This window comes from Pyrus communis, chromosome 9, assembly GCF_041283825.1.
Source record: "Pyrus communis isolate YQ-2024b chromosome 9, ASM4128382v1, whole genome shotgun sequence".
Taxonomy (NCBI): Eukaryota; Viridiplantae; Streptophyta; class Magnoliopsida; order Rosales; family Rosaceae; genus Pyrus; species Pyrus communis.
Window position 1 is genome coordinate 27,893,525 of NC_142573.1, and position 26,803 is coordinate 27,920,327.

General features: G+C 36.8%; 2 protein-coding genes and 1 pseudogene across 2 annotated transcripts; 2 read left to right on the forward strand and 1 right to left on the reverse strand.

The window, feature by feature from the left end:
* Nucleotides 1–779: 779 nt before the first annotated feature.
* Nucleotides 780–2,698, reverse strand: LOC137739020 (7-deoxyloganetin glucosyltransferase-like; annotated as a pseudogene).
* Nucleotides 2,699–15,899: 13,201 nt separating this feature from the next.
* LOC137739622 (uncharacterized) lies at nt 15,900–20,471 on the forward strand. Its single transcript, XM_068479258.2, has 5 exons — nt 15,900–16,256; nt 16,363–16,479; nt 16,866–16,900; nt 18,248–18,348; nt 20,090–20,471. The coding sequence occupies exons 1-5, from the start codon at nt 16,078–16,080 to the stop codon at nt 20,171–20,173; spliced, it is 516 nt and encodes a 171-aa protein (XP_068335359.2). The 5' UTR covers nt 15,900–16,077; the 3' UTR covers nt 20,174–20,471.
* Nucleotides 20,472–22,825: 2,354 nt separating this feature from the next.
* On the forward strand, nt 22,826–26,333 carry LOC137739748 (stachyose synthase). The gene is made up of 4 exons (XM_068479438.2): nt 22,826–24,771; nt 24,878–25,055; nt 25,163–25,530; nt 25,622–26,333. The coding sequence occupies exons 1-4, from the start codon at nt 23,296–23,298 to the stop codon at nt 26,195–26,197; spliced, it is 2,598 nt and encodes an 865-aa protein (XP_068335539.2). The 5' UTR covers nt 22,826–23,295; the 3' UTR covers nt 26,198–26,333.
* The last annotated feature ends 470 nt before the right edge of the window (nt 26,334–26,803 follow it).

Below are 26,803 nucleotides of genomic sequence, written 5' to 3' on the forward strand. Positions count from 1 at the left end.
GAAACATTTATTTTTATTGAATTTTGAGAGATTACATAAATTGATTATTATTATTATTATTATTATTAGAGATTTGATTAGCTTCTGTCATTTTCTCAAGGCATGCAACAATGATATAGTTGGTAAAGTGAATAGTTAGGACACCTTTAGGACAACATGACTGCAATAATCATGTATATTTGTTGATATTTGTCACAACAAGGTGATGGCATGGCCAACTTTAAAGGCCTACATTTGCAACCGTTTGCGGAAAGATTACAGTGCAGTACTAAAAAGGATGCAGATCTCATCTCGACTGTATATAGACACTATAACTGGAAAAGAACCTTCATTACTAATTGGTGTGTTGTTTTTTTGATGATAAATGCTAAGGAGACTCTCTCAAAGTCAGACTTTCTATGGACTTTCTGCCACCTAAAGTATAACGTCAATTTCTGTGTCAACATTCTAAAGCATTGTGCCAAAGAACACGAGCATTGCCTTCGTCCATATTAATCATGGTGGTCGAGTTGCCTACAGTAAAGGATTAAGTATTTCCAAGCGAGAAAGTTTAGCCATGGAAAACTCTCAAGGTTCAAGGATAGGCTCTATTTTTCTACCTTAATTTCTAGGCTTCAAAGCCTCACAATTAGATACTACTAAGCTCAAAACTTCCTCCTAAATTAATTAACATCAATGCGGGGACTCAAAGTAAAATTTTGACTAAGATAGTTTGAGATTTTTTCGTCTTAGCAATCTTTACAAGAATGTTCGTTAGACATTCATTAAGCCAACAAATGCTACTGTTTGAGCTGCTTAATCAACACATCAAGTTAGTGTAAGAAGACCCACCAAGTGTCGTAGCTGCTTCTGCTTTCTTTTTCCATTCCCTACTCTTTTCCCTCATCTCCTTCCCTTTGTCACCCTCCATCAATTCCCTCACAAGCTTTTCAACCTTGTCCCTCTCAACCTGTGTGTCAATCTCCATCCCAAACCCCCACTTATTACACAAGTAAAAGCAGTTGGTTTGTTGTTCTGCAAAAAAAAGGCCAACAAATTAAGGGCACTCCCTCACAAATGTTTTCCAATGTGGAATTCTAACCACAATGTGTTAGAAACCCTCTAATTGAAGGGTGGCTGAGCATTTTCTCCTGTGGACCCCACTCCAAAAACAAAGCTCTATCCTTTGTTTCCTCCATGAAATTCAAGCTTGATATGATCTCTTCCCCACCATCTACCAGATTTGGCCTTATCACCCATAGAAATGGATACTTGCTGTTAGCAAGCCCCTATGCAAACTCGGCTAATTGTTCCTTTGTCATGATCACTAGGCTTCCATAGTTCACATAAACCACAAATTGTCGCGATCTTTTGTCTAACCAATCCAAACATTTCTCGTCTTCTGTCCACAAATTGGCTTTGATCAAGTCCAAGTAAATAATCGTGGAGGGGTGATGTTGAAGCAGTGAAAGCGGACCAATGGTGTAGAGGTTGGGAAACCTGGTTTTGATCACGTCCAAGACTTCTTGCTCCAGTTCATCAAATGTGTTGAGGATTACACCTTGAGCTTTCATAGCAATGTTAACTGCTTATAGATTATATATAGTTGAACATTGTATCATCACTATCGGTGGTCCATAAGAAGGTGGGCAGATCTTTCAAACGAATTCCCTTCATTGCTGTATCCAATCAATCGCCGTATCAAGAAAGCCATTGCTCAATTGGCTTTCGTCTGCACATCATAAAAAATAGAAACATGATATGGATTACGATTGAGAAGCCTTTAATATGTGTATTTCCATTATGATATCAATCAAAACTGAAATTACTATTGCTCAAAAAATGAGGTTACAAGTTTCAGAATGTGGTTGTGTTATTTATAAACATGGTAATATTCTCTTAGTACAAGGATGTTACCAAACAAATATTTCTGTTACGAACTGTGAATCTTGACCAGAAATTCATGTAATGATCGAATTGGTTAATGATTCAGATCCATAACTTGACAACCTAAGTTTTTATCGAACAACATTTCCATAAAGAGTAGAGATCAAACCTAAATTATACTGCACATAAAGTGAATACAAGTATTGTCTCAAAATTATGCTGAAAATGTTTTCCTAAAATAAATTGGAAAATTTGATAGGCAAAATAAGTGTGTTTAATTTGAGATCAATGCGATTGTAGTTGGAAATTAAGAAAGATTTGTACCCTTCAATGGAAAATAGCCTCTTTCTACTAGATCTTCATAGTGTAAATACCCTAGCATACCACAACCACTAGGAGTAAAAAAAAGCATCTCCGGGATGCCAAATTCTTGAGCAACTTGTTAAGTAAATCTCATCACTCCATCAGAAATAATACAGCTAACGGCAGGCACATGATGATCCAACGATGAAGCATAATTGAGTTTAGTGGCGAGGTCTCTGAATGAGCGCTGGCCATCAACCTGTATCTTTGTGACCAACTCTAGGAGGTCAAGTATCCCTCATTCGTTCGTTGGTGGTAAGTCAACAGATATGGTCTCAAACCGGAAATCGTTTGAGCTCTGGAGGTCATCTAGACTAGATAGTAAACGCCGAGCGTTAAACTCCGTGTTCACGAAGGTGATGCAAAAGCCTTTGAAGTGGAGGAGTTTTGCAAGTTTAAGCATTAGGTTTATGTGGCCTTGCGTTGGAAGAAGAATACAAACGACATGAGGCTTCGTCATTGAATTCATTTTTTCACTGTTAACTTTGCAAATGAAAGTCGAAGCATTTATCTTAAAGATACGTAACAGTGGGAATCTCGCCAATCTGTACAAAGACAAAAAGAATAGACAAAGTAAAAAGCATAAACTATAAAACAAACGCATGGTGGGGGTCTCACCAATCCATATAAAGCCAAACGGAACTTTTGTATAAATCACAATAAAGTTAAAAATAAATATTATAATATTTATAACAAGGATAGTAAATTATTCAAACAGTTAGCTGGCCCCCACCTTTGGCCAAAAAAATAATATAGAACACCTATGCATGAGTGGAAAAGAGAGGATCTGGACAGGGAGAAAGACTTCCATGGAACGGGATTCGTTCTAGTTGTATTCCCTCCTTAGTCAAATGGTTGATCATTTCAACGTCAGTGCCGCCTATAGACTCCAAATAGAACAAGCCCTTACATTTTGTCATTTCTATGCCAATGCTTCTCAACGGTTTATCAACAAACTTCAACTTCAACCAACTGATCATAACCCCAAATAAGTGATTCCAATGATCTGCACATGGTCATTAATCTTTGTGCAATTATCTACTAAAACAGTCTCCAGCCTTCAGTTTTCTTGTAGGCACATGCCATGGCGAACCGTCATAATTAGTGAACTAGTGTAAGCTTCGCTGCCCGACAGTATGAAGTACTGACCACCCCGAGGGAAGGGCATTGGGTTACCAATTAGATACAAATAGATTGCAGTAACTTGTTGTTCTAGTGTAATTAGGAATGTTACTGGGAGGTACTTATTTTTCTTGTTTCTGACCAGTGTATTAAAAGCGTGAGGCATGGGCGAGACGTTCGAGGGATAGCCCAGCCAATAGCGGAGTCATGAATTATTTGGTGGGTGTGCTAAACTAAAATTATTACTAGGAGATCAAATGGTTAAATTTTTTTGTTACTTAAATAAAGTTACACAATGACAAAAATGAATCAATAGTTCTTAACCTCTTCATTAAATGTTAACCTAACAAATTGAACAACAATAATGCAAGTTTATATAATAAATTATATTTTTAAGAAATCTATCAGACTATCAGAAAAAATATATTAAACTTGAAATTGAATTTTTAAAGCACATATTCTTAAAATTAAAACAATAAACAAATAAAATCATCAAGACATAAGAATAAAGTGGTTAAAAACTTACCTATTGATAAGAAAAATAAACAAGTTTTCTCACTTGTATTGTATGCTTGGTTTCTGTGAACTGCAGTGCAGAGACGAGAGGTCGAGACGGGACAAAGGCTTTTCTGAAAGTCAGAAAGTGAAAGAGGGTCACTGTGTTGTACCCCAAAAGTCGAAATAAAATAATAAACAAGTCTACTCCTAGGAAACCTAAATTAATAAAATCTTAAATTTACTTTTTAAAACCGGATGAGATGACTACTCTACTCCTAAACTAATCACTATACTACTCCCTAGAAACTAATCAAATAAAAAGACTTAATAGGACGTAACTGCCAGTGTGTGTGTGTACGATTTGAAATATAATAATAATAAATTTTGATATTGATTAAAGTAAATAATTTATTTAATATTTATTAACTCTTACTTTTTCTAAAAGTAGTCCTATTGTTCAGAACTTTTACTTATTAGGTGGGCTATAATAATTAAAATTAATAAAATAATCTAAATTATCAGTATTTTAACCTTAAACAATTAAAACTCTCCCTATGCTAGAGCCCACCCTAGCCCTGTTACTAGCTCCGCCGTTGAGCCCAGCTTGGACCTAAATTTTTTAATATATACACTGAGCGTACATATATATTATATTAAAAAAAATTATTACCCAATAATCATCTTGAGCACACACATATATCAAAAATATATATCCACACATATATAGACATATATTATATTATATTATATTATATATAGAGGATGAAAAGCACAATGAGCACACATATATCAATGCACACAGACAACACACACATCCATTATATAAAAATAAAAATCAGAAAAAAAAGTAGAGAGATGATAGTGCAAGGAAGGTATGAAGCAATTAAAACCCAACCCAAAATTTGGATTTGGGAGTTAAAAAAAAAAAAAAAAAAAAACCGCCTTGAGGCGTGGCTTCCCCCACCTAGGTGGCTCTGACAACACCTTCCGCCGCCTAGGTGGCTTCGGTGAAGCCTTACACCCACTTCCTCAAAACAGAGGCGGCAACCCTCATGCCCAACCTCAGAGAGCGCCTAGGCGCACCCTGATGCGAGCCTTTTAAAACATTGTTTCTGACACAAGGTAAACTTGTATACATTTACCTTCACATCGAAAAGAAGTATTACATCAGAAAATTTCCAATTCAATGAATCTAGGAAAATCTGAGAGTTAATTAGTGCCATTCATGGTTAACTTGGGGCATTGTCATTCATGGTTTATAGGAATAATATCTGAAAATCGATTTGCATGCATATGTGTCATGTGTGGAGAAGAATCTTCTAACTAACCTTTCACCCCTTAAGTCACGTTAATTTCGTGCAACCTTTACTTAGTTCTGCAACTTATTAGTTTTAAGTCAATTTTCATCCAAACAAACCCCCCTTCATGTTTTGAGTCAAGTTAGTCAATTTTCGTTCAAATCATCCTCTAGTTCATGTTTTAAGTCAATGTAACTTAGTTTTGTGTTATTTGAGTCAATTTAGCTTGTTTTGAGTTGTTTGAGTCTAGTTTTCTGTTTTTGAGTTAAATAAGTGTAGATTAGCATCTCTCCTAATCTCCGGCCTAGAACGATCCTTACTTACGCATACTACAATTATCTAAAAGAAGGTTTAATTTGTGTGTTAGTTTATATCACATCATGAAATAATAAGAGTACAAAAATAACTCTTACTATTCTCTCTCTTCTTTGTAGTCCAGCTCACTGGTATTTTCTTCTGTATCTCTCTTCTTTCTCTTTTTCCTTTCCTCTTCTTTTCTTTCTCCCTTTCTTTCTTCCGTTTGTTTTGTGTTCTCCTTATTCTCCTCTCATTCATTTTATAGTCAAAGGAATCACCATTCATGTGGGCCATCTACATATTATCTATAACACTTCCCCTTAGATGGCCACATGTAAATATCGGTTGCCTTGTTAAAATCTTGATCAATTTTGGATGCTCCCCCTGATTTTGAATTCTTTGTTTTGGTTGATTACTAAATTAATGTAATCCGATACCATGCATGACAGTTGGAGTGTTAGCTCTGAAGATGGTTCATAAGCGCTCCAAAATTTAATGGACCGCAACTATTAACCAAATACATTCATAACTAGCTTCATGGAGATATGTATTTATGAGAGATATGAAGATGCGGTTGATAGTTGTAGAACCAATCTATTTCCATATGTAAATACAAATCCTTCCTGAGAGTGATTTGTATGCAGGCTAGAGAGGTATTCAAATTTTGCTTGCCCAATAAGACCATGACTATTAGTGAGTTCTTTGGAATAGAACAAGCACATGTTTATAATTTCCTGGAAATATCAATAAATAAACTTTATTTCATTACAATACCCATTTGTTGGTATTTTGCTCCACATGAAGTGTAACATCTGATTCAATGTATTGTGCTAAATATAGTAACACACATACTTCACTAAGATATGGTACTCTTAGACCAAGTATCAATTCATCATTTTCCTCACGAGGATGAATGATTTTTCTTAGTGTCTAAATATTAATTAACCATTTGAGTGTTCAACTCATGATCTTCAATCCATATGGTTCTTTAATACCATAAACATCATGGATAAGACTTGTGTTGGCATATTGTTCAATCTCCAGCTCCGGACAATATTCATTTCAACACTTTATAATCTTTTTAGACTCTTTAGGAGTCCCATTCTAATATTATCAATTCTTGCAAGAGATTTAGTATGTTGCAACAACAACATAATGATAGTACTCATTAAGGCAATTTATACCATCTATTGGTATTGAGTACATAATTTATGCTTTACCTTTCCAGGGCTTTCTTCAAGCAATCTGAATCATTCAGGGATTTTCTACACTTCATGACACATTCTCCTTTGGAATTTATATATAGCAACTTGCTTCTATGTATACTTGAGGGATTTACTTTTGGAGACATGCTTCGGGCATATATATAATTCTCCACTGAAATGAACAAGTTTCACAGTGAGAAATCATGTTTTCAGGAGTGTATTACAATTTCAAGTTTCGACTAGGAACCATGTGTCATATCATGTGAGTGTATTTCACTGTATTACAAATGCTCATACGTAACCTTTTGGGTTCAACATCATTTGGCGATTTGTAAAATAGGTTCATTTTTCCACGTTTTTGATAAATTGTAATGGAATTGCCTTTCTCCATTTTGGCCAATAATTTTGTTTTTTGTCGATGAACAAAAGAACGTGGCTCAATATCAACACATCTCATTGATGAATTTAGTAGCTACTAAAAACCAAAATTAACATTTGTAATCATCAATTCGTGATCCTATAATTCCCATGTGCATGCGCATGCATATTTATAATCATTTCATTACTTTGGATATCCTTGCCTCTTCAGAGCTTTACATTGTCTCTTTTAGGACAGTTATATCTTATTAGATGAATTGTTTGAGAATATGGATCATAACCTCCTTTAGAGCATTATAGAGCTTCAATTTTTAATCTCCACTTCTTGGGAGTTGAATAATTGGAACCTACACATTGATCATGTTTCTGGCATGAGACATCCCTTTTGAAACTTGAATCCATTCGGTGACTGTCATGCTTCGGGCATGCAACAGTTCAGTAGTGCCAAGTCTATGGATAGTTTAACTGACATTTCAATCCGTGTAGCATCTGTGTAACTTGTAATCAATTAGTAGTTTTTATTACCTTTTTGTACATCATGTGAATGATATAAACTGGTAGAGTTTGTTGGGGCTATGAGTAGGATTCCCATCATTGATCTTTGGTCTTCCAATCACTCTGCAAGCCACCAATTTTCTCATTTTGGACTTTTATGGGCTCATCGTTGATCATTTTGCATCAGTCTCTTGCCTAGTAGAAGTGGTGTGCAACCTTTGCCCTTATATGGTCCATCATTTCTTGATGACTCGTCCATACTTGACAGCTCCACCATACCAATTATTTGCGGTGTTGGTGACTTGAGGCCCGACTCCAACAACAGTTGAAGATGACTACTCGAGAGCAATGCAAGGTGAGCAATCAAGGAAAAATTCCAGGCAGTCGGTTCCTGACCGGAAGTTTGATTTCAAGTTCCAACTAATTGCTTTCTTTATCCTTGCCTTGTAAGCCATAATGCAAAGGAAAAGACAGGGAAATAACATGATATGAGATACTCTTGCTCTCAACCCTGATGATATAAAATACTTTTGCTCTTGAAGGAAAACAGTAGAAGGATTTGATGCTGAGAAAATAAGTTTGGCATTTTGAGGGAGTTGGTTGAAGAGGTATTCCCATAGAGAAGGAAAACTGGATATATTGAAAGGTTTGGTTGTAGATGCATTCTCGGCAAGGAATATGAGTTAGGCATCTTGGAGGTATGCCTTGCCATGGAGGACGAATGTCGACATATATAGGGATTTCCAAATAGCAGGTAGTGGTGCGGATGTAGCTTTGTCACCCACGCTTGTTGGCAACAGTGGTGTAGTTGGAATAGTGAACTTTACGCGTTTGAAGTTTGCTAGAGTTGTCCTTGATATCCAGAAATCTGAGATTGTGTTTGAGAAAATGTTGACGAACTTTATGCAGGAAAATCTATCTTTTAAGATTCGGAGATTTGTGTCTTTTCGAATTTTGAACAAGTGGTTGAGTTGCCTCTCCTTTTATAGAGGTATCAATTGTATCCAAAATGCACACTTTGAAGATTGTCCGTTTGTGAAAATTGTCTCTGTTGTTTTTTTTTTTTTGAGATTTCCCTATATCCAACCCTTTTCTTTCATTATTTTTGAAAATGGCTTGCCCATCTAACCTTTGTTTAGGTTTGAGTCTTAGGAGAGATGCACACATCCTGCGTCAGGATAATATATGGTGCCCGTTCTTCTTATCTTCTAATGACCATCTTACGATTGGAGACTTTGTGATGAGGGATGATATAACGGCTACAATAGTAGTTATGAACCTTCTCACTCCTAGAGATAAAAGAATACTTTCAAAGAGGTCTGATGAATTGGATATTCAAGACTCTTTGGCTTTTAGTGTTCAATGTGCTGGTTCTGTATCCAACATGGGCCAACACTTACTTGCTCGAACTCGCCAAGTTGAAACATTAATGGCTGAGGTGGCAAGTCTTAGACAAGTGATCAGAGGGCTCAAGCACAAGAATAAAGAGTTGCACAAACTTGCAAATATTTACTCGACGAGCATGAAAAGAAAGCTTGACCAGCTGCAGGAATCCAAAAGTCAGATTCAAAGTGATCACCAAAGATTAGTGGCCAGATTTCGAAGGCAACTGGTGCCTTCCTCTTCTGGTGTTTTTCCAAGTACTGGGGTGTCATATGATCAATCTCCAATGCCTCCCCCTTATGGGGTATTGCCAAGTACTAAGACTTCGCATGAGCAACCTTTGTGAAGGTCCCTCTATTTGTTTGGTTTTGTAGTTGTAACTCATGTGTATGCGCGTGTAATTATAAAGTTTTTTTTTTTTTTTGTGCTATTTGATTTTATACATGTCTGAAAAACTTCTAGTTTAGCTTGTTATATATGGGAACCCATGGAAACTTCTAGTTCCATAAGTAATGAATTAATGAAGAGATGATGGAAAATTCTGGTTCTATGAATATGATTCAATGAGCTTTTAAGTAAAGATATTTTCTAATATCATATGCTTTCACATGAATTCTTAAGCATTATGAATTCATGAAAGTATCTCTTGTGTAAGATGTCGATGGTCACATAATCGGGTTTTGCAAAGGTCATCCTTTTCTTATTCCCAAAGGGAAGAAATTCAGGTATGGCAGAAATTGCGATAATTAACTCATACCACATATAACATATGTCTACATAAAATGTTAGAACTTCAGGTTCTTAACATTATTCAAATTTTGAACTTCAGGTCAAAACATTATTCATATGTACCCGAAATTTAATCTCAATATTGACATCATTAGAACCTTTAGGTTCATATTTTGGAATTCATGCCCATACTTAATCTGTACATGGATTAAAGAATTTATGGTCCCTATTTACATGAATCACGAAACTTTTGGCCCTCATTTAATAGTTTGTGGACAAAAGCACTTGTGGCTGTCATTTTAATTTAGTTAAGGAATTGCTACTCTCTCAGTTGATGACACACCCCGACTTGGAATGTCCACTTGGACTCCGAATCGAGCTGTACTGGCCGTCACTCGAAAGGTGACGAAGCCATATAGTGTATTGATGTGGAAAAACTGAGTAAATTTAAACCTAAAAGTGCCTAAATGGAAGAGTGCACTTGTGAGTGGGAATGAACCAATTCATACGTGATGTCAGAGCATAAGTAAAGTACAATAAATGTAGGATAAGAATTAAACTGTTGAATGTAATCATCTATACCAAAGTTTACCAAGAACCCTCATCAACACGAAAGCTCAGCATTAAAACCTAGAGGGGCGAAAAACAAGGGTGAGTGGGCCTAAAAATAAAGTTTTATAAAAACCTTTTTGAAAAACATTATAACCCCTCGCTGTAAAATAAGTATAGTTTCCAAAATACTACATATAGTATGAACATACTTACCGTAGCCTACAATATCTCAAGAATTCAATACGTCACAAAATCCGTAAATAGGCATATAACTTCAAGTAATCACAATATCTCGCAGAAATAAACATATCACATAGAGTGCTCATCGACATATGCTGGCACACGAGTTCATATAGAGGTATTCTGACATGAACATGATTGGGTGTAATAATGATTTACGCTCTAGTACTACAATCACGTGAAGACTGGCGCTATGTGCATCACATACGTGTCCTAATTGCCTATAGCAATCTAGGACAGGACTAGCACCTACAATGGATCCAAAGTGAGCTTACGGTGCGATGTAAACATACACGTGAAAGACTGGCCCTGACCTGGGCGAGTACTAACACCAGTGCAGCATACTACGAGCAAATAACGTAAATATGATCATACAATGGTAAATCAATAATTCGATAATTCGATAACCCTAGTCAATGAAATACTAATCAGAACCGTAAATACTATTAAAGTATCCATACTAGTACGTATACTTGTGTATCACGTGGGACGTAGTATAATTGCATGAATTTTGTCAATGCGGTAAATTTTATGTACATTACACTAATCTAGGTATGACGTAGAAAATTATTTTTCAAATATATTAATGGAAACTAACAAATATATATACTATATAGAAGAAAAGACCCACTCACAGATCATGTCGTTGTGTCAAACCCGTCTTGCGGGCTTTGAAGATCCTTGCGATGTGTTTCACCTGGAAACGAAACCATTAACGTAAATATATAATGTACTAACGTATAAATACTTTTTCCTACAAAGTATGGCTAATAAAGGAACTATTTCAAAATGATCAAATTTTAGAAAACGGATGACGGATTCGAGTTTGGCATGTCAGGAAACCTAATGAGGGACCTCGGGTTCCTCCATGTGCCACCTCAAGGTGGCTGCAGTGGCAGCCATGCGCTGCACGTACTACTTGTAGTGGCTCTTTCACGAGCGCTCACTACATCGCCCGACTGAAGCCATGTAAAAATATCTTCCGACCGAAGCCACTACATCACCCAACCGAAGCCATATTTAAGTATCATTCGTCCATAGGCACATAATATGAATAACCATTAAGTAAGCACGCTAAGGGTATCTAAACTTCTTTTATCAACAAAGATGTTGTCTTCCACAATTATTAAATCCCAAAAGTTCTTTTGGAAGAGATAAGATGTCTTTTAAATATACCATTAAGGAGGTCGAATTCCAAACTTATCTCTCAAGTATACCCATTACCAAAAAATGGTAGAAGGAAAAAGAAAGGGGTTTATAGTCGAAACCACATAAAACAAAGCTTACCCTTAGGGGCCCTATGAAATAGAAAATCATGAACATAGTCTTTCCAAAATATATCTCGTCGGAGCTCAATAGCTCAAACACCATATCATAAATCCATTGTTCCAAAATATCTCAGTAAACATAAATTCAATATAGTATGATATCTCAAAAAGCGTAAATTTGATTTACTCATAAACGTTTCATAAAACGTAGTCATAAAATCATGCTTTTCATTATGCATTTTAGAAGGGGTCCACTCACAGATACTCCGTCGTTGAAGAGCCGTGCGAACTAGGGAGGAGGACAGAAACGCCACTAACAAATGCACCTAAGCACATAAATGGACCAATTAATAAAACTATACTAAAATGATTGAATTTCAGAAAACGGATGTCGTAAACGGATTCAGGACATCAAAAAACCTAGGGGGGAACCTCACGCATGGCCACGGGGTGGCAGTCTGGAAGGCCACGCGCCAAGTTGGGTCGTCGAAAAGTTGGCAGGAAAAGTCGTCGGCTCCGCTGTGGACTGCGGCAGAGCATAGTACCTCCGACAGAAGTGCATGTGCTTTATGCACTGGCCACGGCAAACACCCATGAGCTGATCTGGAAATTGGGAACTGATCGGGTTGGGTCAAGTCGAATCTAGGCTTTGGGTTTTTTGGGTTGGGCCGGTTTCTGGGCTTGATTTAATGGGCCAAACTTCTGGGTTGGGCTGGGTAGTATGGTCCAAGGATTTGGGCCTCGTATGAAGGTTGGGTTGGGATCTAATTTATGGGTATCAGGTTGGGTCGACCTGGTTTTAGGCCGTGGGTTGCCTGTAAATTAGGCAGGAGTTCTAGAACTTCTTTCGAGCTCATTTTGTCACCATTTTCAACGTACAAGCTATGGAAATGAAGCTTAGGATGAGAGGAAGAACTTTATACCACTTTGGAGATGTGTCGTGGCCGGAAAATTGCCTGGAATGCACGGGTTCTCGTCGGCATCTGGGGAAAGCTCACTTCGAGCTATTTCTGCGTTTAACAAGTATGTACAACTTAAAACAAACTTCAATCTAACCTTAAAACACACCCCAAAGGTTTTAAGGGACTTACCCATGTAAGAAAAGCCACAAAACACGTCGGAGTTCGTAGGGGAAAGTGTGAACAATGACTCTATCATTGTTGGGGTTCCACCGCTTGGCATGGGGGTTTCGACGTCTCCACGTCCAGTTGGTAAGGGTTGTGGTTGTTGTTGTTGAGCTCGGGGAGGAAAATGAGAGGTTGCAAAGAAGAGAGAGCTCGAGGGAGAACTTAAGGGAAAGAGAGAAAGTGAGGGGAGAAAAAGAGAATGAAATCAGAAAAAGGGGAGGGAATCTGGATAGGGACATGGATAAGGGGACAAGAATCCCTATGTGGGTCCCATGGTTCACAATTTAAGATCGCATGATACGAAATGCAAAACATCTGAAAATGTTCGACGTTTCGAACATAGAATCTTCGTTGCAAATCCAACTTTGAATCTGTTTGTGCCTAAACATTCATGGTGATGAGTATGATAAGAATAAATTACTAAAATTAGAACTACGTGTTTCGACGAGATGGTCAATGAAAGTCAACTCAAGGGTAATTCGGTAATTTTATAAGTTCGATAATATGAAAATACAACAAATTAAAAACGGGGTTTCACAAAACGACTTTCTCATACATACAGATTACCAAGGCTGAGCACAAGGCTCAAGGCCATCTCTCTGAACTTTGATTTCATCAAGAAAGGCGTTGTGAGCAAAACTATGGCCATGCGGGCAACGAGAACTTGTATTCCTCCAAGGGGTTGCAATGCCATCAAAAGACGACGGCCATAGGCACCGGGTCAAGCAACCTAAGACTCAAAGCTAGAATTATCTTGAGTCCTCGAGATCCATCGAGAACGACGCGATATGGGTTTCAAAGTTTGATGAGATTCTTCTGGATCTTTGGAAATCAGTTTTCAGGTACGAGTTTTCTCATCTTGTGATGACTACAGGTCGTTGTAAATTTCAATTCTCACAGGAATTCGGTGGGGGCGCTTCTGGCACGGTGGGAGAGACGAAAATAAATGAAAAAATGGAAATACCTAAGAACGATGTCATCTTGAACCATTGTTTCGGGTCAGAATTATGTGTAGTGTTTTCCACTTAGGCGAGAGCTTCTTGTGCGGATACCGTGTTGTAAAATCGATGGTATGTGTGCAGTGGAACATAAAGTAAATGAAAAATAATATTTACGAGATTCGGCAAGTGTGCATAGGTCATCGGGGCAGCATTACTTCTTTCTTGTATTACGTGAAATAAGAAAAGTACAAAGATAACTCTCACTATTTTCTCTCCTCTCTAGTCCAACTCACTGGTAATTTCTTCTATATCTCTCTTTTATGTCTTCTTTTCTTTCTCCCTCTCTTTCTTCCATTTGTTGTGTGTTCTCCTCCTTCTCACTATTCATGTGGACCATCCACATATTATCTATAACAAACAAGTTATTTCTGTATTATTACTATACTGATATATATCATCCATTGAAATGATTGATAAGATAAGATATTGAACAGTCGTTTATGCCATCTAACAACTCCATATCCATTTGACTGGATAGGAATAAACCAGAATCCAACAACTTTTGGGGGAATGAAAAATTACTGATCTCTTAAAACCATTCCTCTGAGATCTGCAACATCTCTAAGAGCTCGTCTCCACTCCTCCACCTTGTCCATCTCGTCCTTGAAGCACTCTTCATGTCCACAAAATGATTATGCAAAACTCCCACTTTGCTTCTTGACATCATAGAAAACTAGCATAACCATGTGTCCATTTGTTCTTGTACTTTCCATGATGATAGCAAGTTCATTTAGGCACCTCCTAGAATGATTGTAGTCCATTAAGAAGACAATATTAATACAACTTGAACTAAAGTTCAACATAAAAATGCCTTCTTGCATTATTTAGTACAACCCAATTAAAAAATTTAAGTTTACCATACTAAAACTAAAGTTCAAACAAACTTCAACATCAAAATGCCCAATGGCATTAGTAGAACAACACGAAAAAATAAATTGCTCATTCAATTCAACAAAAAGGTTTTGGTAATACAATTTTCAAGTCATTACTTTGCATCGTTCAACCCTTTCTCTTACCATTTCATTTTGGACACTTACTTTTTGAAGATTGAGGAGGCTTTTGAGCTTGTGGACGGGTTGAGAAAACGATACTTGAGAAGAGTTTGGACCTTGTGACAGGGAAACCGATGGATGAGGAGCCATTGAACCTTGTGAACTAGAAGCTTGAGATTGCCTTGAAGCTTGTTGTTGTGGTTCTGGATTAAGAGTAAGAGAGGCGTACTTGAAATCAAATTAGCCAACTCTAAACAATATAAATTACATTAGTTGTTATAAACTTTAAAAGCCTACAAAAGTAACAAAACAAGGTAACAAAACACATTAAAATAATAAAACAAAGAAAGCCGACAATATAAATTACCTAATATTGGTATAAATATTTAATTAATTTTTGCACGCGGTTTGGTTTTAGATGTTCAAAATCGAAACCAAACCATGTTTCCATATTGTTGTTCAGTTCAAATTAAAACCGTTTCAAAACCACAAAAGCGGTTCAATTTGGTTCGTGTTTCAGTTTTTGAATCCAAGTGGCCACCCTTAACGGGCGCTATGCACCCCTACAATCTTTTACATTATGTCAAACCACATATGTCATATGGTAACCTTTTTATTCTCTTATTACGGGTATTACACGTTTTTTTATTAATTATGTCCAGTCCACATCCGTATTTTCTCTTAATCTTAAAAGTACTCATACCAATGCCCCAAGTTCGGATCCCTAAATTATCGAGTTCATGGTTTACAAATACCATTCAGCCCAAAATCCAATCCCGATTTGTCAAAAAATACCAAAAACATTTAAGAAATTCCACAATTCAAGAATAACAAAATTCAATTCGGGATCGGTATTTGGATTCTTGTCTCGAAAAGGGTTGGTTCGGAATTTGGAATCCCATTTTTGATTTGAGATCCCAAACCGAAGTAGTCCTAGTTAACTCCAAAAGGAAAAAGACTCGGTTGCTGTTTTGATATCTCTGACATAACACATCTTAAGAGGCGCAAGCGCCGTGATTTAAGAAAAAAAAATAAAAAATCCTATGCACAAGACCTCTTTAAAGGCGCGTAACTCCTATGATTAAAAAAACCCTAGTAAATAGATCAAACTTATCCATTTTGTTTCCCTATTTTAATGAGCTATTTACAATTTGGGGCAGAAGTTTCAGGAAGCACAGTTATTCCGCATCATAGCAACAAAGACAGAAACAGAAACATGTAGAGAAGGAGAAAGAGATAGACACAGAGACAGCGAACTCAAAGATGGGGTCGAGAGCGAGAGCAGCCGGGGCATTACCAAACCTCATTCGGACCCTCCGGAAAGAAGCCCACCCGAAACCCACAACCCAACAATCACTCCCGTCTCTCAGACGCGCCTTCTCTCTCTACGATCAGATCAATCTCATCGACAACGTCCCCGACGACCAGCTTCGCTTTCAGCGGTACCCGCCTACTCCTTAATTAATTGTTGATTAGTTTTGATTACTCCCTAATTAATTTCAGTTTTAGCCACTGATTATTACAATTCTGCCATTTGTGTTGGTGAAGGTACACAGAGAATGGATTCACAGTGAATGGTGTGGACTACGAAGGAAGCTTGCTTTGTGTTGGAAATATGTTAATGTCTTGGGCTCCCACCAAATTGTCTGATGTCACTCCTGATAGGTACTCGCTCTGCACTTTTCCGTCTTCATTTTTTTCAAATGTATACATGGACGCGTTGGCTGTCATCTATAATGTGTCGATATATAATTGTCCCAACACAATATAACACCATGTTATTTCGATGCATTTTCTACGAATTCTGGGTTTAGATAGAGTACTGGTTAAGATACGGGAAGGATGTGGCTCAAGATTGCTCTTAATTTTGTGTTTTTCTGTGGAAATTATACCGAATAATCTAATTGGTATAAGACGTTGGGTTGCTTATTTGCCGTTGTGGTATATGTTATGTTATGGATATGTATGTACTATGTATATATATTTACTAGTTGAGTTGAGCAGTGAGCTAGCAGTTTTATCTGAATTTCATCTACATTGTTGTGATGCAGCTTATCAATCTTCCAACTCGTGCGGCCTATTCCTGGTAAGTTTCAAACTCTGGTTTAATACGGGATTTGTGTCTCAAAGTTTGTTTCTTCTTTTCCTTCTTGTTATATGTGCCTTGTTTAAGATTGGCCTAAGTCAATTTCTTAAGGTAGACTCCTAGGCAGAATTAGAAGAACACATTTCGTTTCTTTAAGAAGCAGTAAGCCAATATGTGACCAGTTCATTTGTAGGAAACATGGGCAGCCAGCTAACCATTCGTATAGAGAGCATTTGGTGCAAGCTGTTCACTTGTGTAAAAAGACTCTTTGTATGGCGCATAATTTTTAGGGCGTATTTAAGTGTGTTGCAGTAGCTTGCTAACATAACACCGCTAACATTCATACAGAGAATGGTTATCCCGGGTTCAACCATTGAATTCTAAAGTCAGCTTATAAGTATAATACCTATAACATTCTAACACTAATAATCTAACATTCCCATGATAATATCCAAAGCAAACCAAAAAGGTCTTGGATCTTCAAGTAACTGAACCGGAAACCTTTTTATAACTATAAGCTACAGGGAATAGTGCCCTTCACATAGCATGTGACTCAGATAGAATGAGGCCGACGAAGAATAAGCATGTAAATATACATCCTTGTGTACTGATCTCCCTTGTGTTGTTAACTTGTAGCATTGTGATCCTGTGTCATCTTTTGCATCCAAATCTGAAATAGTAATGACCTACAAGTACATGTCATTCATTCTGATGGGAAAAATTTAAATGTCAACTAAAGTAATATGTACAACCTTGGCTTCAATCATGGGGATATTTTAATTTTCTTTCCAACCGATTTTCTTTTCCTCATCTCCCTCACTATGTCTGGCCATCCCCTCCCCACTCGAAGACAAAGTGACCTAAACTACTATATATATGGCTCTTAAAATGATTATACTTGAAACAATGTAGAAATTGTAAGAAATTCTAATGCGTAGAAAGGGAAATGTAGAATGTGGAGCCTCAAGTTTTTGTCTCTTACAGATTTTGTTGATTTTTGTGATGATTCAGGCAAGGGAACTGTTATTAGCACTCCAAAAATCTCATTCTACACTCCTCACAAGTGTATTTTTCTTTCTAATTATAGAAAATTTGGATTGCTAAATGAGATTTTAGGAATGCTAATAACAATTCCCTTTAGGCAATGAAAATTAGAAGATGAAGGGGTATCACTTTTTCTTGAATTTTAAGAGCTCTTTACAAAGTTGAAACATAGCGGATGTAATTCCTTTTTTCTTATAATGTACCCTACTTTTTGTCATAACACTGGAAACAATAGGTTACTCTTTAATTTGAAATTATTCCTTGTTATTTCTCTTGTGACATTAATTTGATAATTTATTTCAGAGATTTTGATTCTCGGCTGTGGGAGAAACATTGAACCTGTAGATCCTGAACTACGACGCTACATTCGTTCTACGGGAATGAAGTTAGAAGCCGTTGACTCGGTATATTTCATCTGTGTGTCTATTTTATTTCCCTTTCTTGCACATTATTCTTATTGTGGTGAATATGTAACATAGCTTGTAAGAAAATGATGATGCTACTTTATATATATATATATAATGTTAGGAAAGGATATCATGTGAATAAAGTAGCATCATCATATATAGGATGTATTAGGAAAGTAGGGAATATATCAAAATTTCAAAACATGATCAAACTATTATGGTAGTATGATAACTGGCCACTTATAGTGTAATTTTGCTTCTAGGTTCCATATGGACCCTACAAATCTTAATGTCAATGAATAAGAATTAAAACTCTAGAGGGGCGGAAACTTTCTTCCGGCATCAATGGTTTTTTATGTTTCTTCCATCTAAAAGTTGGGATTAACAAGGATTTGTAGCTTCCCCCTCCCCCCTCCCCACACTTCACCCCCACACCACACAAAACCCACCCCCCCAAAAAAATAACACCACAAAAAAAAAAAAAAAAAAAGACGAATTTGATCGTCTCTTTGTAATTAGTTTTGTATTAGCCAACTTAATTTTTGTCTTAGGAATGCCCACCTCTAGTTGAAACAGTCCAGGGTCATACTTGTTGAAACAGTTAATGTTTTGAGTTACCAGTGAAGGTGTTCTATATGCAGGGTTACAATTTGTATTGAGAATCTTTAACGTCATTTTATATTTCTCAGTTTTTTCGCTCCCATGTAATCTGGGCTGTTTTTAATGAAGAGTATTTTCCGCATCTATTAGTTTGTTGTTGGTCTTTATGTCTAGTTGGAAATTTGTGCAAACATTTTTATTTAACAAAAAGAAGAAATTTTTAGTTTATTATCCCCAGAGTCCATAGACTCGAGAGTCCTTGGGGGGAAATTGTATTAGGAAATATCCTGACTACCGCTGTTTTCTGTGTGAGGCCACAACCTACTATCTCTTTCTTCAGTTTATTTGCATACATTGTTCTAACTGGAACACATTCTACTGCAAGCCCTGTACTAATTTTCAAGATCAAATTGAGGCATGAAATCAATTGCTGGATTTTTGCTGTAGGCATGATGTGAACTTTAGTTAGTGTCCGGTAAAATAATAGGTTGAATTCAAGCGTCGGTTCTTGTTTAGTTTCAATATATAGAGTATTCGTACTTTTATTTGGATCTCTCAGTCTAAGGGCTGGTTTGGTATTGCTGTGCTTTGAAAAAAAGTTGCTTCTGCTGTGCTGTGAGAATAAGCAATTGTGAAATAAAGAGTGTTTGGTAAACTTTTTTGTAAAAGTGCTTTTGAAAAAAAAAAACAGTATTATAGTGTTTAGTAAACTTTTATGTAAAACAGATGTGAAAAAAAATCGGTTTTTCAAAGCTGAGTTTTGTAGCGTCTTGTTTTTGGCTTTTTTTCACCCAAAACTGTGAAAAAAAGCTGAAGTTGGATGTTTATCAAACACAAAAACAGCTCTCAGTTTTTTTTGATACCAGCTTTTTTCAAAATCACTTCAGTACCAAACCAAGCCTAACTCTCTCCCGTAACTTCTATTGACAAGTTTTGTTGTAACTACTCTATTTGCCTCTTCGAAGGTGTGATTGGGGCCTGTAGTTCCAATTGGTGGAGAGTTAAAAAGCTGATTTGGATGCTTCATTTCAATCTCTCTATCAAAATGATATGACAATTAGTGCTCCATTTCAACTGGGTATGATCACAGTGGTGGGTTCTACTACCAACTTCTTTATATTGTGTGTTTTTGTCTCAGAGAAACGCTATATCGACTTACAACATACTGAACGAGGAAGGTAGGATTGTGGCTGCTGCACTCGTGCCATACGGAGCTGCTTAATGATGCCGGAGACTCAGTGCAAGATGCTTGTTTTCCGCGTCGTAAGAATCACTCATCACTAGGTACATACAACTTCGAGAAAACGAATGCATTGATCAAGTAACTAGTGTATTTGGGAGGCATTGATTACATAAAACGTGGAAGTATTTTATCAAGCATAAACACGTCACATTCTGAAAGAATTGCGTGTTACGTGATTTTATTCTGTTTATGGCTTGTGTTTTTTAATCGACAGGCGCAGGATGATTCGAACTTTTGATCTCTTTTAATGGTCTGAAGAGTAATATCATTAGACGAAGAGCGAGTTACTGTTTTTGTTGAGGTTTAAGTGGCATAAGCCTCAAATAAAGTTGGATCAAAATAAATCGTAAACATGTGAAAGGAAAATGGAAAATAAATAAATAAATTGCTGAAGGTTGAATGTTAGTGGTAAGTCGGTGCTATTTGTCAACCTTCTCCTCATGCCGACACGTTTATAATTAAAAAAGAGGAATTTTAACGAAAGGTCTACGGAATTGTTCATTTTAACGAAAAATTATATTTTTACATTAAAAAGCCAATTTAAGTACTATTTATTTTATCTTTTATTTTGTTTTTACTTTTAAGATTCAGAGTTTTTAATTTTTTTTTATTAGTTTTTCTTTAAAAAGATGACCTATAATTGAAGAAAAAGAAATTTGGATAAGACTTGTCTGATTAGGGAAGTTGGTACATAGTGAGATAATATTGGGTGATAAGACATGTCGAATATGTTGTAGGGAAGAAAAATTCGATTTCAGGTATTTTTCTTTTTTTCTTCTTCGTTTCCCATATGATATCAAGTTAATATGTCAAGGAAAAAAAGAAGATGGATAAAGTCTTTCATTTCAACTAACTGTGTCTTAAGTTTAAATTATTTTTTCTTCCCTTAGTATAACAAATGGATAACGCCTTTCATTTCACCTCATCACGTCTTAAGTTTAAATTATTTTCTCTTCCTTAAACCATCTCCAACCCTTGACCTAAAACCTAAAATTTTTAGCCCAGAAAATTTGGGTTTTAACCCAAAAACAGTTTTTCTGCTTCATTCCGTTTTGCCTAAAATTTTAACCCCAGATTATTAAAGAATGAGTTTAGACTAATTTTTTTTCTTAAAGTAACTTTTTTAAAATAAAAAATTATTTAGACTATCCTAATTTAATTTTATGAATATTTTAACCTAAAAATATTTAGATTCTAACAAATACTGAAAAATGACTAACCAACACCATAAAACTTGTTAAACACTATGAAAAAAATATGAAACAAATGAAATTATTTTTTTATAATTATTTTAGCTGTTAAATTTAAATTTGGACCGTTAAATTATTTTTTTTACCGTTGAATTTCATCAAATTAGATCTTAACCGTTGGATTCAATGAATTTATAAATATAAAATTAAATAAAATATACATAAATAGTGGGTCAACCCTACTAATCCTGGGCTAAATTTAATTTCTATTTGAGTTTTAGGTTTTAGACCACATTTTAGCCTTGGATTGGATTGAGTTTTGAAAGGGGGAATAAAAGTGAAAATTTAAGTTCGTAGGGTTGGAGAATGTCTTTTAAGTATAGCTTGAGTAATAATTTCTATCGAAGCAAAAGCCTGAATTCTCGTTCTTTTGATTACTTTGTAACGGTGGCTCATCTGTGGCAAATGTGCAACAATCCCATCTGGCATCTTCCATCTTCCTCTTAGTGGGTCCTGCATGAGGAAATTTGAGTGATGGGACTGCAGTAACAAAAGTCAAATGATAAAAATTGACCATTCGATAATTATAATTATTTAGTTTTTAATTTTTTTTTTAAATTAAAAACTGAAATATTGTTTAAATTTTCCTTTTTTTTATTTTTATTTTTTAAAAATAAATTCGTGGAAACTTCCAGTTTCTGATTTTTATCTTCCTTCTCGTTTTTCCTTTAAATAATGCTCGAAACTTCCAGTTTTCTGAAATAAATAGAAAACCGCCTACCAAAATCCAGAACTTAAATTCATCATTACATTCAAGACCCACGCATGCTTCGACATCATACATCAACTTGTCCAGCTCTTGCCTCTTGCCTTTTAATCTGGTCTTACTGGTCCCACTTTCTGGGACCTTACATAAGTTTCTAGTCAATGTTCCATGGGTCGGTTTGCTTTTTTCATGTAAAGAAATTCTAAAAAAATTAATTATTTTATAAACTAAATGATGTGTCATCAATAAAAAATAAGCACGTTTAACAACATTTAAATAATAATTCAATCATCAATTTTTATGTTTTTAATTTACAGAACAATAATGATATTCTTACCATAATTTTATACCATATTTCTTTACCATCTTAGGTGGCAAATGAGTTGGACAGCCACATCATCTAAATTAATTAGCATTTAATCAAAATGTTAATTAATAATTAATAAAAATATTGTTAATTAAATGATGATTATGGTATACAAGAAGTCTCATTCTTCCACCTAAGATTATTTAAGTATTTTAGTTAATGAAAAGATTGAAATTAAATGATGTAACTTGTCTAACTTATTTGCCATCTAGAATGATAAAAAAATATGGTATAAAATTATGGTAAGAAAAACATTACTCTTTACCAAATTTAATCTACAAATGTAAGCTCCATAGCGATGCTCTTTCACGTAGTCCAAGCGAAAACAAAACTCAAAAACCTCAAAGTTTGCGAAAGACCAAACACTCTTATCCTCAGCTACCAACCGACCACCTCTTTCTTTTTCTGTCACCCTCTGCTTATACATACGTGCATAGCCCTCCCTCTTTCTGTATTAACCAAACCCCTCGCTCACTCCAACCCTGCATTCGAGGTTCCGAGTTCGGTTCCAGTTTCCAACTCTCTCCCGCTCTCGCTTGTATCACAAACAAAGAAAAATCTTCATGCACTCACTTCCAAAGCTAAGTAACGTTGCTCATTTCATTACTTTTTTTTTTGGCTTCTCTGAATCTTCTTTGTGATCTCCCTTTTCTAGCTTTTAAACCATATATTTCGAGAATATAATCAAATTCTTGTTCTAAACTTTAGCTATATACCACCTTAATCTTTTGTTTTAGCTTTTTCTTTGAGTTCTAGCCCTCCTGTTTATCCTCTGCTCATGGCACCTCCTAATGATCCTGTTAATCCGATCCCATTCGCGTGTCGGTCTGACAGTTTAGAACAATACTTTGATTTGTCTAATGGAAGGTTTAGTGTCAAAGGAGTTCCGTTGCTCGCTGAAGTTCCAAGCAATGTCACTTTTAACCACTTCCACTCAATCTTCAAGTCTTCTGATGCTCCACTTCCTGTGTTCGAACGCGTTCGCGCCTTGTCCCGCAAGGGCGGGTTCCTTGGATTCAGGAAGGAGGAGTCTTCGGATAGGTTGATGAACTCCTTAGGTAAATTTAGCAACAGGGATTTCCTTAGCATCTTTAGGTTCAAGACATGGTGGTCCACCATGTTTGTGGGAAGTTCAGGGTCAAATTTGCAAATGGAAACCCAATGGGTCCTCTTTGATGTCCCGGAAATTAAGTCCTATGTTATAATCTTACCTGTTATCGAAGGCAACTTTAGGTCCGCTCTTCACCCTGGCACTGATGATCATGTCATGATCTGTGCTGAGAGTGGTTCTACCCAAGTGAAAGCATCAAATTTCGATGCCATCGCTTATGTCCATGTTTCGGACAATCCCTACAACTTGATGAAAGAAGCATATAGTGCTCTTAGGGTCCATCTTAATACCTTTCGGCTGTTGGAAGAGAAGACGGTCCCCAATCTGGTTGACAAGTTTGGTTGGTGCACTTGGGATGCCTTCTACTTAACCGTAGAGCCTGTTGGTGTCTGGCATGGTGTGAACGAATTTGTCGAAGGAGGTGTATCCCCTAGGTTTCTCATCATCGATGATGGCTGGCAAAGCATCAATTTGGATGATGAGGATTTGAATGAGGATGCAAAAAATCTAGTTCTTGGCGGGACTCAAATGACTGCCAGGCTTTACAGGTTTGAGGAGTGCAAGAAGTTCAGGGAGTACAGAGGCGGTTCGATGTTGGCGCCGGATGCTCCTTCGTTTGATCCCAAAAAGCCAAAGTTGTTGATAGCCAAGGCAATTGAAATAGAACACGCTGAGAAGAATCGTGACAAGGCCATTCGATCTGGAGCCACTGACTCGTCGCAGTTTGAAACAAAAATTCAGAAGCTGAAACAAGAGTTGAATGAGATCCTTGGCAAAGAAGAAAGCGCTGCTTCTAATGAAAGCTGCGGAAGCTGTTCTTGCAGCGCCGAAAACTACGGAATGAAGGCTTTCACGAAGGATTTGAGAACCAAATTTAAGGGCTTAGACGATATATATGTATGGCATGCTCTTTGTGGTGCCTGGGGTGGTGTTAGACCAGGTTCAACACATCTTAAATCAAAGATCACTCCATGCAAAGTCTCTCCGGGACTTGATGGTACCATGACTGACCTTGCTGTGGTGAAAATCGTTGAGGGCGGAATTGGACTTGTTCATCCTGATCAAGCTGATAATTTGTATGACTCGATGCACTCCTACCTTTCCAAAGTTGGCATCACAGGAGTTAAAGTGGATGTTATTCATGTAAGTCTTGTATATATCACCGTCTTAATTTCTGCTATATTGTCTTGTTTAGATTATATATATTCAATTTGTGCGCTCCAATTGTTGATACGAATTTTCTATACAGACTCTCGAGTACGTATCTGAGGAATATGGAGGCCGCGTGGAGCTCGCAAAGGCGTATTACAAGGGGTTGACTCGCTCTCTTCAGAACAACTTCAAAGGGAATGGACTAATTGCTAGCATGCAGCAGTGCAATGATTTCTTCTTCCTTGGGACAAAGCAAATCTCTTTTGGAAGAGTTGGTAAGTAACTTCAAACCAAACTGATTTTGTGTTCAAACAATAATTTCCTTTTAAACCGCGGGACATTCGATCTTAATGAGATCGTGGATGTTATGCTTGTGTTGCAGGTGATGATTTTTGGTTCCAGGATCCGAACGGAGATCCGATGGGAGTTTATTGGTTACAAGGTGTTCATATGATCCATTGCGCCTACAACAGCATGTGGATGGGTCAGATCATACATCCCGATTGGGATATGTTCCAATCAGACCATCTGTGTGCCAAATTTCATGCAGGATCTAGAGCTATCTGTGGAGGTCCGGTGTATGTAAGTGACTCAGTTTCTGGCCATGATTTTGATCTCATTAAGAAGCTTGTTTACCCGGATGGTACCATTCCCAAGTGCCAGCATTTTGCCCTCCCCACTAGGGACTGCCTCTTCAAAAACCCTTTATTTGACAACAAAACTGTTCTTAAAATTTGGAACTTCAACAAGGTATGCATATGTTCCTTAGTCTCAAGTGCTTTTGTAGTTTGTAACAATTTAGACGCTAAACGTATCTACTAAATTTGTTATTGTTACACAGTATGGTGGTGTGATTGGAGCTTTCAACTGCCAAGGGGCTGGTTGGGACCCCAAAGAGCAAAGGATCAGAGGATACTCAGAGTGCTATAACCCGAAATCTTGTTCACTGCATGTTTCCGAAATTGAATGGGACCAAAAGATAGAAGCAGCACATATGGGCAAGGCTGAAGAGTACGTAGTCTATCTCAACCAGGCTGATGAACTCCGCCTAATGACCCCGAAATCTGATGCAATTCAAGTTATTATCCAGCCATCTTCGTTCGAGCTTTTCAGCTTCGTGCCAATTAAAAAGCTCGGACACAACATCAAATTCGCACCAATTGGACTTACAAACATGTTCAACAGTGGAGGTGCCCTCCAAGAGTTGGAGTACAAGAGTAGTGCGGCTGAGGTTAGTGCCATGGTGAAGGTCAAAGGTGGAGGCAATTTCTTGGCCTACTCAAGTGAGTCTCCAAAGAAATGTTATTTGAATGGTGCTGGAGTGGCTTTCGAGTGGTCGGCCGAGGGTAAACTGGCTCTGAACCTTGCGTGGGTTGAAGAAGCTGCTGGCATTTCCGATGTGGTTTTTGCTTTTTGATAATTAATTAGATTCTAATTAACATTGCTTAGGGTCTAAGAGTGTGACAAATTTGTATAAGAAACAATGTATTTATTTGGTCCTGTATTTTGTGTACTTAATCCAAACTTCGTAAAGATTTTATTACTGCTTTAAACTTCTCTTCGACTTCATATTTTCTGCTTGTTTCTCCACGGCAAAACGAAACAATTGAAGTTACTCTCTCTTAAGCACAACGGCTTCATCTTTTGTACCACGTAGTGCCCACATTTGTTGCATCATATCCCACAGGAATCAACGGGGAATTCAAAGTGCGCAAGATCCTTGCCGCTAGTAATACTACTGTCTCCTGATATTTATGTTCATCTTATAAAAGTGAGAATTAAATTTGAGTTGTTCGACCTCAACAATGACAGTGCTAAATTATTATGACGGACTACAATGGTTGAATGAGTAGCTAGAGGCCTAAACCAAAAGCAAACTGGACATGGCCCATATGTTATTCTAACAAGGAGAGAGATTCGGTCTTAGAGCATCTTTAAAAGAAATGTCAAATATAATATATCAAAATTTTATTTGATGGCTGATGTAGCCAATTGAATACAAATATCAAATCTTCTTTTTCAA